This window comes from Lycorma delicatula, chromosome 1, assembly GCF_047948215.1.
Source record: "Lycorma delicatula isolate Av1 chromosome 1, ASM4794821v1, whole genome shotgun sequence".
Classification (NCBI taxonomy): Eukaryota; Metazoa; Arthropoda; class Insecta; order Hemiptera; family Fulgoridae; genus Lycorma; species Lycorma delicatula.
The window spans coordinates 101,499,645-101,515,914 of record NC_134455.1 but is presented as its reverse complement, the minus strand read 5'-3'; the positions used below and the strand labels follow the sequence as shown (position 1 = coordinate 101,515,914).

Genomic DNA, 16,270 nt, shown 5'->3' with positions numbered 1-16,270 from the left:
TAAGCGTGTAATTTCAGTTTTTTATGTGAACTGTTGATTTTGGAATACCTAATTCGACGCTTCGACGGGGGATGGACTTCCCAGGACTTCTAATTGCCGATTGTCTAATTAGTTCAACCGTTTTGTCTGGTACACTTGGTCTGCCGGTTGATTTCTGTTTCTTAACCGATCCAGTTTCTTCGAATTGTTTGAACCAACGTGTTATGTTATTTTTGTGTGGTGGATCTCTTCCGAATTCACGTCGAAACGCACGTTGAACTAAAATTACGGATTTTAATTCAGCCATCAATAAAACACACTTTGCTTTGAGTTTATCCGAGAACATAGTAACTCACTAAACTCACCGTAAGAACAATACAAGAACTGACGTTGTGGTTACAACTGCTGATAAACAAACTTTTGGGTTGGAGGCTTTCAGGGATACCAATATAACATCTAGAAATTTCCCTACAATCTTCCTATGAATTATTGAAATCGCACCATTCTTTTATGATAATCCTGTATTTAGTATGCGATTGTATGACAGCAGTGTTTTAGTGAAGACTATAACGCTGGTCATACGTCAGAATTCACTAACAGTCACAATTATCTTGTTAAATGTAAGTGAAAGTAAATAGTATAGTTAAAAAGGAAAAAAACTCTCAGAAAAAGAAACTAAAAATTTGAAATTGAAATTTTGCTTTCAACAAGCACTGAACAGAATATTTTACATAGGAACCATTCATTAGATGTTCCTTGAAGATTATTATGCCCGGAACTGTACTTACTTGTTCTTGCTGTAATTGGTCTTCCGAATATTTTTTCTTTTTATTTATTTTCAGCCCGGTTCATCTTGTTTCCTTTACCTTTTCTTTCTTTTTCCTGTTTAGCCTCCGGCAACTACCGTTTAGATAATTCTTCAGAGGATGAATGAGGATGATATGTATGAGTGTAAATGAAGTGTAGTCTTGTACATTCTCAGTACAAGTTTCCTTTACCTGTTCGAGTCCATTTACTCTCTTCAAGTTCTCTTTTCATTGAACTCTGTTATAGTACTTCATTCTGGATGTTTTAATTACTACTTTAAAAAAAATAAAATCCTTCATATATATATATATATATATATATATATATATTATTTTATTGAAATTAAACTTTTTAAGATTTATATTATTCCTCTGTACTGTTGAATTATATTTGAATTTTATTAAAATAAACCACGTAGTACTAAATTGTGAGATAGACATATCTTACCTAATTTTTCTTAAAAGTACTTTCGCAGGATCCCGAATCCTCAGTCATGATTGAAATAATTCCGTTATTGCATATAAAAATTTGAAAATAGAAATACTAAAATCATGAAAATTGCATAGTAATTTATACTAGTGCTGCAGTCTGTTGCAATTTGTATAAGACCGCGTGTGATGGCTTATCAAATTGAAATTTTCTGTGTATTTATACATGTAATAATATATATGTAATATTTTTTAATATATTTAATTTTAAGTCATCTTTATTAATTTCTATTATTTCTAAATTTGTGTAATGTCAGAAAAAGAATGTTAATTGTTCAATCATAATCATTACATTCAATTTTATAAATTCCATACAAATTGTTTATTTTTCTAATAATCACATAATAATATATTTAAAAAAACAAAAATAATAATTATAAAATAAACTGAATCTCAATTTAATAAACCATCAGACAGCGTTTGAGGGAGATGGTCGTATAAAAACTGCAACAGATTGCAGCACTCGTATAAAATTAATATGCAATTTTCATTGTTTAGTATTTTTATTTTTAAATTTTTACTATGCAAAAGTACTTTCATGAAAAATCAGGTAAAATATGTTTTATCTCAATATTCTATAGTAGGTGGTTTATTTTAATAGAATTTATGTATTGTCGCGTATTCGCGGCTGGGATCAGGATATTGAGAGATTGGCAATTAGAATGTTTAATTAATTAATTTATATTGGTTTAAAAACATTAGTAAAACAAGCCAAATCAGTAATAATGACAATGATAATAACAATAATAATAAGCGGCAATAATAAAACAGTTAGTGAAAAATAGTAAATAAACAAATATTAATCATAGTGATCACAACCACACTTATAATCAGAATAATAATAATAATTGGAGGCAATAAAAAAATCTCACAATAATGGCAATCGTAAACAATAATGAATATAAATAATCAATAACAAACAAATAATCATAAATTTCAGCAAACAGAGATTACATACAAAACAGAATTTAAAGGAATAGTCAGGATTTATTTACAGGTAGACAAATAAATAATAAAAACCAGAATTCAGTTCCACTGACAAAAGATATAATGACCGCTAGTCTTAACACTTTAACCGCTAGTCTTAACACTTTAACCGCTAGTCTTGCTTGTATAAATAACAATAGTACAATAGGTAAGACAAGTATAACGTTCTGTCACTGCAAATACCTTTTCTGTTCACACATAAAACTACCCTAGCTATTTGTGAATGAAATTTAGTACATTATCTCTTTCACTTATAGTCTTACAGTAACTCACCGGACCATTACTTGTGATGTTGTTACCTTAGTTGTGCCAACTTAGTTTACTTTGAAATTCGCTTCACTGACCTCGCAGAATACTCTCGCGAATTGATTCTAGACCTCACATCGCAGACTATCCTTGCAGAACTGACGTCGTAATGTTTCTTTAGACTGGTTTGCAGAACTTGCATCGCAGACACTCCTCGTGGAACTGATGTCGTAACGTCTTGTTAGACTGGTTCGCAGAAATCGCAATGCAGACTTCATCTCGCAGACTCACATCTGCAGATTCATATCGCAAACTCTTCTTGCGTAACTGACATCATAACGTCTTGCGTAGACTCATTTCGCAGTACTGATTTTTAACTGGTCTTCTCGAGAGTATTTATACTCATCCTCTTTACCTGCTGAACCCGACCCAACTCGAAGCGTGAGAACGATCGACTGAGTCCTTTCGTTCCCATGCATTCCTAACCTTGGTCCGGTAACTTTTCTTACGAAACAAACATTTGTTTAGGTGTGTCTCAGTGAGCAGTATTACAAAAAGTTGTTAAAAGGACCTGTTATTGTTACTAAAAGGGTTGCTTTTAACCCCTTTCTGGATTCCGCCCATTATTATATTTTCTATTACTTTCTTCTTAACTGGCAGAATGTGTTACTCAGGGGTTCATTATACCGGTCTTGTGTGTGTGTGCACGCGTGTGTCTGTAAGAAATTCATTTACATTTATTTTATCATTCAGTACATTACAGACAGTGGATTTCAATGTACATATTCAACTGTAATATAACATAGTTTTTAAGGAAAGTGGAGTTCTACAGTACAATGCCATCAATTTCAGATGTTACGTTTTTATTATTCCTTTGTTCGTTCCCGTTTAGATTATGGTTGTGTCATAACTCTACCTACTCTTCAGCTCGTCATACCGTGCTTAAAATGCTGGCTGCTGTACATCATGATTCCCTTCGGCTTGCCACAGGTGCATTTAGATCAAGCCCTGTCGCAAAATTACTTGTAGACTATGGTGATCCATCACTTTGGGATAAACGAGACCAACTTTTATTATCTTTTTTGCTCGTCTCAAAGAACAGCCAAATCACTCGGGTTTTGACTCAGTCCTTAGAAATCCTAATTTAGGAAAGTATGAGGACCATCCACGTTGTACTGCACCTGTAGGTGTCCGTACCCGACGTCTGTTGCAGCATATAAATATTGATACACCGTCATTCTTTCCAACGTATCCGTGCTCATATCCTCTGTGGGGAATAAACATTATAAATTTTACGTTTGACCTTACGACATACAATAAACAATCAACACTACCTACTGTCTTCCAGCAAATGTTTCAGTGTGTTCTCTTCAAGATGAACCCAGACGCGGTGGTATACACTGATGAATCCAAACAAAACGATACCGTTGGTTGTGCATTTGTTGTCAATGAGAGAACTTATAGCGTACAGTTCAGCGGTAAGCTGAACTGTACGCTGTAAGTAAACTGTACGCTTTATAAATACAGCTCTAAATATCATTAACTCTAAGTGTAGAAAAATTCTTATTTGCAGTGACTCGTGTAGTGCTCTCCAAGCCTTATAAAACTTTTATTCCAGACATCTTATCGTCATTGAAATTTACAAAGCAATCGCTGAGTTGAATAATCGCAACACAGAAGTAAGTTTTTGCTTGGTCCCTAGCCACGTAGGGATTCCAGATAATGAACACGCAGATTCTACTGTCAAAGACGCATGTAATCAACCTCCTTTCACCACCCGAGTTGCTACTTCTGATTTTATTAATTATGAAAAACAATCTCTAAGAGCAAAGTGGCAAGGTGACTGGACGGCTACCGTTGATAATAATCTCCAGCAGATTAAAGATTATGTGTTGTCATGGGACTCCTCATGCAGAAAAACTCGGCGTGAGGAAGTAGTCCTCTGTCGATTACGGATAGGACATACGAGGGTCACACACGAATACCTGATGTCAGGAGGACACGCACCCCTATGCGCACAATGCAACTGCCGCATGACTGTGCGCCACATTCTCATACATTGCATATGTTATGCGGCGTTGCGTCGTAAATTTAAACTGCCCAGAAACTCCGTGGTGTCTTGTGCAATGATAATAAAGTTTTGAACCGGATGTTTCTATTTTTGCGTAGTGCTGGGGTAATACAAAAAATTTAATATTGTCGCGTATATATTTTCTACTGGAACAGGTTTTAATAAGTTTGTTTTTTATTTTTAATTTTTGTGGTTCTGTGTTTTGATTTTGTTATCCGAATAGGTAGCCTTTTACACTCCCTATCGGGATTTGTTAAATTTTATATAGATTTTTAATTATTTTTGCTTTTATGTTTTAAAAACTTCGTCTGTGATATTAGTTGTAAATTTTAGTGATATTAGTTGCAAGTCTTTAAATATATTAGTTTTAAGTTTTATTTCACTTTTTTAATTTTTGTTTTTAACTTAGTTTTAATTTTTTATTATATAGTTTGTATTAGTTTTAAGTTTTATTTAATTTTGTTATTTTAGTTTTTAACCTAGTTTTAAGTTTTATGTTAGTGTTTTTATGTTTTTTAGCTTTTTTTTAGTTTTTTTGTTATCCGAGAATCAGCCGTTTACACCCATCTCTGACTTTGTTAAATTGTATTTACTTTTGATTTTATTTTAGATTTTATCTGTGATATTAGTTTTAAGTTTTATTATTTATCTTTTAGATTAGTTTTAATTTCTTTTTTTTTTCATTAAAAAAAATCCGGACCATGATAACGCGTAGACGTTTTTCGCCCTCAAAAAAAAAACAAAAAACCATTAGATATATTGTTTTTTTAGAATAGTAATATTGTCTTTTCATTGTTTCTGTATAACTGCATACCAGATTTTGGTATATGTTGATAGGAGTTATTTTTTTTAATTTCAGACACAGACATTAGTCTCCTAATTTCCTGGCACTACCACCCATCGCACACATTATAACTCGTTAATTTATATTATTAAAAAATTAAATTGGCCTCCAATAACATAATTCACATTCCCCTCACCTTGTGTCATCAGATGTTCATAATCTTATTTTTTTAAAGATATTATTGTTTTGCTGCTTGGTGAAATGGTACTGTGATTTCAGAGTTACTGCTAGAGTAATTTGTATTCCCTTGTTCACTAGAGTATCTGTCAAGTCCTGTGAGCAGTGGTGTCCACTGAATAGCTATCTTGATTGTTTCATCTGCAGTAGTTTACTTTCATTCTTTTACCATTCTGCCGAGCAAACTTATCTAGCTAAAATATAACAGAAGATGAATATTTACCTACATTTATGACATGATCAACATTAAACTTTAAAATTTTGAATATTATGTAATGAATGAAATTCTTTAAAAAAAAAGTACTTATCAAAGTACAGCCAGATTCCAAATAAATTTTGATTAAGCAGAGTGATGGCTGTTAAATAGATATAATGATTTGTAATTTGTGGTTTTTGATGATTTTTTTGCCCAATGGATTTTCTTAGATGTGATGAAAAATAAATAATTTGACGTAATTAGTCAATTGGATGTGTCTCAAAAAATAAATATGCGAACACTTAAAACAGCAAAAGAGTTAATTATTTTTTTAAAAAATGATCTTGTCTGGAAAACATGTTTACACTACTTTTGTCGATAAGGGATCTTGCTATCAGGCTCCATTATCTGTTACTAAAGTCAGAAGTAACAGTTCTGTAGTTCTTTTGTTTTCCTTTACTACTTATCTTGAAAATGTTAGTTAATAAATGAATCATTTAATATGTATACTTCTTTTCTTTAATTACAGGAACTCTTTAGTAGTCATTTAAAATTTAAATGGTTTGAATTGTTTCTGCATAACCAGTTAACAGTTAGTTATTCTATTTATCTCGTAAACATTTATCATTCGCTTATATTATAAAGGCTTACTGTATTTGAAAACAAATAGGCAAGCTATCTGATGATCAGATTTCATTTTGTACAGTGCAATGTTATGTGGCACTAATACATAAAATGGGTATAGAAACAGAGGGTGAGTGAGCCACTAGATGCGAATAATATGATTGGAATATTAAATTATAACATTCAGTTGTGTTGAACCCTATCTCATATCACACGTCACTTTATTCATTTGCGTATGAATGCATGATTATATACATACGCAGATTCCTTCTCTACCTTTTTGTTTTGTATGATTCAATTACTTGATCATAACTAATTTATTGATGTTTATGTTTATTATATAAAGCTTTATTCTACATGTAATTTATTAGAATTACTAAATTTAAACTCTTTAATTTAGCATTAAGTGCTGATCATATTTACTTATTCATTGGCAAGTTTTAAAATTTATTCTAGACGTAAAGCTTTCAGTATTTTGGTGGTATGATTATTATGATCTGCATAAGGTAAAATGTTTTTTTGTAAATATACTGTAATTTTCCATGCAAAAACCCATGCAAGAAACAATGAAAGAAGAATCACATCCATCCATCCTGGATGGATTATTTTTGTATTGTGTAAACAGAAAATAAATAAAAATTACACAAGAACAACTAACACACAAAAAAGCCACTCATGTTGTAAAAAGACAAAATAGTATCTTGGAAAATTTATTTCTATAATATTTTCTTTTAATATTTTTAGGCTTGTATTATGACATCAATTTTATTATTTCAATAATAAGTTAGTGCACATACACACACACACACACACACACACACACACACACACACACACACACACACACACACACACACATACATATATATCTATATATATATCTATATATATATATATATATCTGTAGTAATGAACTCTGCCGAATTTGCATAAAACCACCACATTCCTATAGTTGATCGTATTTGAAGTATGAAGCCTAATCTGTGTTTTATTGATGATTCTTATATCCTTTTTATGTTTTAATTAAAATTTACAAAAAAATATTATTCATGATTTGATAATTTATTGATAAGAATATTTTTAGAATAGCGAGTAAAATTCAAAATTGATCCATAAAGCTTAATACATTATTTGTGCTAGGGGGAGTAAAAAATGAGTTGAAATAAGATATTGTAAAATCTGTCTATTCTGTAAAACTGAAATTTTAATAATTTATACTTTAATAGTTCATGTATGTAAGAGAACAAATCTAAACTTTCTCAAGTATGTTTGACAGATAAGTAAACTGCTTCATGTATATACATTGTCATCTCACAGTTTCACCATTTTGTAATGTATATCAGTCCATTTTGTTATTTCTGGTTGGTTATTAGTAAATTTGTAAAATTAGCGACTTATTCTGAGTATATATTATCTAGCCTTTGTATTTAAATTGTGATCTATTATTATACTTCTTTATAACAAAGTTTTTTTTTTTTATAAAAAAAGCATGTAACCAAGTTAATTTGAAAATAAATTTAAATATTAATAGTTTTTTAATTGTTAAAAATGTTCAACTATATCTTTCTAGGGATTTTATATATCCCCAGATTTTTCCTGGTGAAAACTCAGTTTAACAAGCCAAATCATCTCCAGAAAAAGAATCTCCTTCCTTTCTGTTCCATAAATCTTTTTTGGAAAATATTTAAAATTACCCTTCATGCGTGTAATATTATACTTGTGTTTAATGTCTTAAATAATGGTAGTAGAGAAATTTAACTCCATGTGTTACTTTGAGTTCTATGCACAGGGTGTCAGTATTTTTTGGGTATAATATATCTGCTTGTGTATTAAAATTGATGTTTATGTGATTGAGTATTCTATTTTTCTAATGGAATAAACAATAAATATATATTTATTAAAAATGTTTGATAGTGTTTAAGAGTAATAAAAAAAGAAAATTATTTGTGGAATAGAATAAAAGATTTTTTAGTGTTTGAATGAAAATTATTATGTATAAAATGTATTATTCCGTTTAGGTATTGTATCAAGTTAAATTTACAGATAAAGAGCCATGAAAACATTCACTCTTTGATTAAAATTGTTCTACAAAAATGTATTTAGTAAGTAATAATCATTATATAGAAATATTATCATCTCAATTGCACAATTGTTACGAGCTTATTATCTTTTTTTTATAATGAACAAGAAGATTTTCAAATGCTACTTTTATAGGTTCTTTGAAAACATCATCAATTGGATTTTGGGCTCTGTATAAGTGACCCAAAACTGAAAACCTTATGGTTCTGTTATACATGGAGTGACTCAGGGACCCTGTAAAATTGTTTTTAAAAAAATGCAATGCTACTGACTAAAGATCATTTAAAGAAGTAGGTCTTTATAGATTGTAGATCAAAGAAATCAAATAATGTACAGCTTCCTTGGGTGCTATCAGAATATATCACTGATAAATGCCTACAGCAGTCAGTGCATCTTAAAAGAAATTATCATTGTATTACAGTTGCATAAACTTTCCCTTTCACCAGTTGTATAATCTGAGGATGTGTTTTGAAAATTAGTGGTGTTAAAATTATTCTCTTAGAAATCTGGTATTTTAAACTGTGTACTAGGTGATGAAATTTAATGAGTTTTTAATGTGTAAAAATATTTATTATTTCTTATTCATTTGCATGTAAATTGAAAGTAAAGTACTTTTGCCTAAAGGCAAGCTGTACGTAAAGTAATGTAGTTTACGTAAATATGTGGTTTACTTTTGAGATTTTCTTTACTGTAGCAAACTGTGATGTAGAAAATTCATTTGAATATATTAAAAATCATCATCCTGTTAATACATCAGTAACTCACTGCTAGACCTAGATTTACAATTGAAAGTAACTATGAGTCGATGCAGTGTGAAATAGATGATTAATGTGTTAACTATCCTGTTTGGTAATAAATCTCCATTAAACTAATTATGATTCTGGAAATTTAGAAGTATCTTGATTTTAAACTTTCCATCAAATTTCAACTTTAATGACAAGTAAAATGTAATTTTTAGTGTGAGTTTAGCGTTGAGCAAAACTTATATAAGTGTTAATATTCAATGTACACATTCACATACATGAATAATATTCATACTAATTCAAGATTAAACGATTTGAGTCATAACATAAAAAGTTTGAAAATGGACATTTTTTTTTAAATTCTGATTAATTACTAAAGTATGATTATATCCCAAATGACACATTTCAGGGATTAGCATTGTTGAAAAATAATAATGTTACAATTTGTTTCTAGCTAATGTAGTAATAAACATTATATTCATTGACACAATGACTAATCTGGATTTTACCATCTTAAAATTGATTTTTGCAGTTTAAAATATGATACTTAGAAAAGTTTTAATGAAAATACTTCATAGTAATTTAAAAAAATTGAAAGTATAAAAGGTGGAATTTTAATAATATTTGAAGTCCTCTCTTGATTGTATCCAATTTATGTAAAATTGTACAAATTATTATGACGACCAGCTAGCCTGCTCGCTGAATCTTTTCTAGATAAATATTTAATTTATAAGGATTCTGAAGAAGTAGCTTTGCATATAAATAGAAACTGAAATTTGCAAGATGTAGTGCAGAGGCCTGAGGAAGACTATGAGACAGAAGAGCTATCCAAAAGACAAAAAATAGCATATATACAGCTTTAAGCTTCAGTGATGAAGCATTGTGTATTTTTTGTAGAAGACGTAAGTTGAGAAAGGAGCGGTAAAGCAGAAAGAGCTACTGTGAACTTTAAAAATAAAAAGTTATATAAAATAACAAACAACTGTCAACTTATTTTTAAAAAAAAGTTATTTGAATAAACATTCATTTTCTAGGATACGTTTGTTGTTCTTTCCTGTTGTAAATGTTTAACAAATAGACCCAAGTTAACAAAGATAAATAATTATTAAGTGTTTGAATTTCAGTTAATTATTATTTAATCGCATATTAAACAATTTATACAATAATGAGATGATAGTAGATACTAACATGTCATAATTCTGATGGTGAATCCTGATTTGATTAACATTATTTCAAGTTGATATCATTGTTTCCCAGAATGTAGCTAGGCATTTTAGTGATGGGCTGTTGTATTTATGTTTAATTTGTAATCTGTTGGTTTTATAGTTCAGGTATTGCAATACATCCATTACACATTCCATTTATATGTATCTTGGCTTCAGGTATATTGTATTGATTGTCAATGTTATTTTTAATTGGGTATGTTATACTGAAAACATTCAAAACAAACAGTAACTAAATGAATAAACTTTGAAATGAAAAGAAAATAATGAAGATACATGAGTTTGTGAAGAGGAGAATTTATGTAAACAGATTTAAGAAAGTGTAAAGAGAGAGAGTGAGCCGTTGGGGGTTTTCTGTTGGTCTTACATTCTGCGGCTGAGATGTAACAGATAGGTAAATGTTAGAAATATTATAACTAGTGAAGTGTAAACAGAAGAGATTGGATTGTGCTAGTGCTTGCTTGTTGAGGGTTGGTCGGGCAAAGCAAACATTATTGACACAGCGACACAGCTGGTGTCTCCATCTCCTTCGCATCACCCTCTTCCTCCATTCTAACTCTTTTCTTACAGCGTTTCTTATCCCTTGATCCACCGGCATCAACCATGTATTGAATGTAATTCACTTTTCCCTCGTTTAACTTTCTAAAGTTAACCGTTGAAGCAATGTATTTTGTAATGTAGAATAAATCTCTTGTTTCTTGTTCTTCTTTTTTACATTATAAAGATTATTTTATATTTAACTTTTATTTATTAATGTGTATACATTTTTTTTATATGGATACATTTAATTAATTATCATGATAATAAAGGTTGAGGTTAATAGTATTAAAAAGCATTTGTTTTTTTTTTTTAATTTACACTAAAATAATTTATAACTATTATTTTTAACTATTGTAATGGAAGTATGACAGTTTACCACTTTAGATCTTTCAGTTGGAAATAATTTGTCAAATTTTTGTCATATTTTATAATTTATTGTTTTATGATTTTTGTTGGGCGTTTGTATTCCATCTACTACTTGCAAACAATGAACGTATTTTTAATTAATATTTAAATATAGTAAATTTATTTATTATTGTTACATGATTTTCTTTTTATTTTACGCTTTGTTATATATGTTTTTTTAAATGTAATAACTATCAATTAAAAACTTACGCCTTTTTTTTAAATCTCTTAAACATTTGTGGAATTTTTCTGTCCATATAGTGTGTTCACAAACAATCATTTGCATTGTACTTTTACGTAAAATAACATCCACTTTTAAACCACTTGGTTAATCTAGTGGTTAAAATCTTCATTGCAAAATCAGCTAATTTTCTAAGTCAAGAGTTTTAAATTTTGAGTCCTTGTAAAGGCAGTTGCTTTTATATGGATTTAAATGCTAGACTGTAGATACCGGTGTTCTTTGGTGGTTGGGTTTCAATTAACCACATGTCTCAGGAGTGGTCGACCTGAATCTGTTCCACTCTACATGTTTATCAGTACATTTACACTTACATTGCAGCTACATCAGGCCTGGCAAGTTGGCAGCAGTAATAGCATTTGCCTACGCATGCGCACACACATATACACTTCAGAACCAGCAGTAACTGGAAAACTGGTTGGAGAAATATAATATCCATTTTTATGAGGTTTAGGGTTTTTCAATTTTGTTTCTTGTTTAACATAATCAGTTAGATTTGGCTGATACATTTACAAAGTATGTGAATTGTATGAGTTTATTTAAAATGTAATTGCTATTTAGTTTTCATTTTTTTCATTATTTCTTGTGATTTTCAAGTTTTTTTATAATACGTGATCATAAAGTGTTGTTGTTTATCACCCCCTTTATTGCATTTTAATTCAGTAAAATGTAACAGATTAAATGACTATCTTATTACATGGTACACTACTTTAAGTGTTATGTTATGTTAAATATTTCATTAAAGCATGTATAAAAGTAATCTTAAGTATAAACAATTATGATTAAACATTATCAAACTAATTATTTTAATTTACTAAAGGATGTTGACAATTTAGTAATATTTTTGTGTGATCTTTTTCATTCATTCTTTATTACAATCATATTAATTTCTCATTACATAATATTTGTTATCTATTCAAGTATATTTTGTTACATCAATAATGTCACCAAGAAGATGTATGACTAAATACTCAGAAATACAGTATTATTTGTAATTATTCTGAAAATTAACTTCTGTTTTACATAACCATGGCTTATTTCATACTTAATACCAGGTACGTTTTTAATTTCTTTAAGCTATTTCATGACAATGCTGGGAATGAAGTATTTACAAAGAAAACACAATTAATTAGGAAAAATTAAAGCCGTTAAAAGAAGTTCGTACAAAAACCTTTAGGTAAATTTTGTTTCAAAATGTAATTTGACTTAATAGTATATTTATAAAATATTTTTCCCGATTTCAAATGACTTGAAAAGAAATTGAATTTTGAATTTCAGACTTAAGTTTTTATTTCCTGATCATATTTTAATGTGAATTCCATGTTTGCTCATATCATAAATAAAAATTGAAGTATTGAATTTTAAATTAGAAAATAAAAACCACATGTCACTCATGTTTATTTGATCTATTCTGAAACATCAATGAATTTTCTCAAATAATTACTACAGTTAAAATAATTTAAGAACATTTTTATTATAAAGAAGATATTTTTTGATTCATTATTTCAGATAGACAATGATCTCTTTGCTTAGACTTTTTATAATCATACAGTTAAACCTGTCCTAAGTAATACCTTTATTTGTATCAAAGAAATTGCTATTAAAAGGGGCTGTCATTTAAGAGGATTCTTAGCATGTTGGAAGACTAAAAAGGTTTTTGGGATCCAGAGTAAATTTTATAAAGAAGTAGAAGATACTTATTTCAAGATAGTAAATTTTATTTACTGAGTCGATTGGTTACACCATAGAAAATAAATTATTAATCAGGGAGTAGAAAAATTTACCTAAGTATTAAAATTAAATTAATTAATATGAAAACAAAATTTGAAATTAATAGTTAAAAAAGACGTTCAATAGTAGCATTAAAAAAAAACTATTTTAATAATTGGATAATGAAAATGATGAATACATTTTACAAAGAAATTCACAAACAACACTTATAAAGAAATTTGTTGTGTCATTTTTGTTTTTAGAATGACAAATAAGAAAAAATTTATTTTTGAATATGTACCTTATTTAACATAGAATTATTTAATAGGATTCACAAAGAAAAAAAGTGAGACATTTACTTCCAGGAAGTTGGAAAGACATATTTTAATCAATAAAATAAAACTCAGTCAATGTATAATAAGATTAAATTGAGTAATAGTTAGACAAATGTCATGACCATTGTCTTGGTTTTTAATTGCATAGTGATCAACCTTCATAACAGATATTCTTAGAGTCAGATCAAGTACTGACCAGTAAAACTAATTAATTAGTAAATTATTTATAATTACCATCAATATTACAAAACATTACTTAAGCGGTGTATGTAATATTATATTTTTCTCTAATGGTATAGTTTATCTTTTAGCAGTTGGTAAGTGTGTAAGGAATTCAGAAGTGACTTTATGACTTTAACAGTGAGTAAAATTTATTACTTATATAACCATTTTTTTCATAAAACAGTCACTTAAGTTTGATATGAGCAGCATCTTTGATTGTATGGCAGACATCTCACAGAGATTAATCTCTTGCCAAATTTTTCAAAGTATCCTGCATCACTTCTACAACTGTGGCAATATTTTATGTTCAGCAAGGTTAGAAGATAAGGACAGAACAAAAACTTATTTTTTAATGAAATTCCATAAAAAAATATATAGTGGCATCAAATCCACATAACAAGGTGACCATGCATCAGGCCAGCTTGAAGACTCCTCTAGATAGATAATGGTTATCAAAGAAATCCTGGATTTCTGTATGGTAGTGTGTTGTGATAAGTATATCGTTCACCTGGAAAAATTTGTAGAAAATCCTAGAACATAGTACTATTTGTTATATTGTCATTGAAAAAGAACAGACTGTGCATTTCAGCTTAACAAAGAGCATAAAAAAATTTATCTTTTGCCTGTGCAAACATCTTACATAGATTCACATGGACCTTACTACTGATATAGAATATCAACTAATCACTAATGATTACATTTTCCTCTATCCAATTTACCATTTCTACATTGATATTGTGAGCCAGCTAATCTCATCATTGTGAAGGAATCTTTGCAATGGTGCTACAAGAGTTAGTTAGTTACTGTTATGATTTGCTACATCTCAAATGATTATGAAAGCATTCTGAATAAACTTTTATATGACTTCAAAGTCATAAATTGAATTACTCATACATTAAATTTCCCTTAAAACAAATAAAAAATAATTTTTAAGGTTGGAGAATTAGATTATTTTAGACAGGTTTTATTATATTATTTTTTATGTTCTTTATTGAAGTGAGGGATTTACATTTAATTTTTTTTTTAAACACTTAGAGAATTGAAAAATTCTAGCAAAAAATCTTGTTACTCAGAACGAATATCACTGAATTCAGGTGTTGGGTCATTAAGCTGCCTTCTCAGTATATCATATATAAACATATGATTAGAATATTCCTCCATCACTAGAGAAAAAATATATCTGAAATACTGGTTGTGGGGTTGGTTCTAACTTTGCATTCATTATTAAATATCCATTTATACATTATTTTTTTAATTTTTCTTTGTTAAATGTTTAAGGAATCTCTCTCATTTATCACTAAATTATAAACTCATTGGTATTGTTTGATTATTATAATTTAGTGTATAATTACAACTTGAATTCATTCACAAAATCATTATACTGCATGAAAATCATTACATATCACTTAATATGAATGGTAAATTCTTTATTTTAAGTGTTGTTTTAACAGGCTAGCAAGTGAGAAAATTAGTAAATGTTTTTGTTTGTTTTGAAAGTTTTTGTTCAAGTTTTTAATTTTGTCAACCTTAATTATAGTTTGATATAGGTAAAAAATATTTTTGAAATAAAATTTTATAATATTTACCCTCCATTTAATGTTTTTCTTTTATCTTTGTTTCAGTGTTCCCCAATGTGCCGCCAGCACCAGGAATGCCTTGCCAGGGAGAAGACCGTAAGTTATTTATTTATATTGATAATATAGCTTTTCTGTCATCGTATTCATTTTAAACAAAATTCACGTAGTTAATTATTTATTTATAAATTAAATTGTCCAACTTGTGTTATGAATTTTAATTAGTGCTTTCCACTTACTAGATTTAGATTATAATAGAAGTAGAAAAGTAAGCTTTACCCAATTAATAATACTACCAATCTTGACCCTTTGGACTACTCATAGGTAGGAAAAAAATCTTTAGACTAGTTTACAGTATCTAAGGACCTGTTGCACTGTGGAGTGATTCATCACATTGCTAAGGATGTGTTACGTATTGTAATGTATAGATTGAGTCAGCGTGATTGCACTGTGACATAATCTATATTATGGTAGATCATTTCACTGTTATTCAGGGAAGAAGGGAAAAAATAAAATAAAATTAGATCATGGAGGATGGGAAGATCATCTCACCCATGGACTGCTGGCCCATTAGAAGATGAGGATAATTCTTAATTCTAACTTATGTTTTACGTAGGATTAAAAGTTTCTTGGTTTTATAAGTAAATTTATTCCTTGTGTTGTAAAAATGTTATGTTGTAGTTAGTTTAGATTAAGCAAAAAAAAGAAGATTTGTACAAATATGAGTAAAATTAAATGAAAGAAATGTACTCGTGTGTAAGAATTATCACATTATGTAAACA

The 16,270-nt window shown here is 29.0% G+C and overlaps 1 protein-coding gene across 15 annotated transcripts in view; it reads left to right on the top strand.

The window, feature by feature from the left end:
* Nucleotides 1-16,270, top strand: part of aPKC (protein kinase C iota type) — a 713,443-nt gene that overhangs the window by 505,261 nt on the left and 191,912 nt on the right. For all 15 annotated transcript variants that reach the window (XM_075358274.1, XM_075358255.1, XM_075358264.1 and 12 more), the window contains one exon: nucleotides 15,537-15,587. In XM_075358274.1, the coding sequence (XP_075214389.1) occupies nucleotides 15,537-15,587 (51 nt within the window). The remainder of the gene's footprint in view (nucleotides 1-15,536; nucleotides 15,588-16,270) is intronic.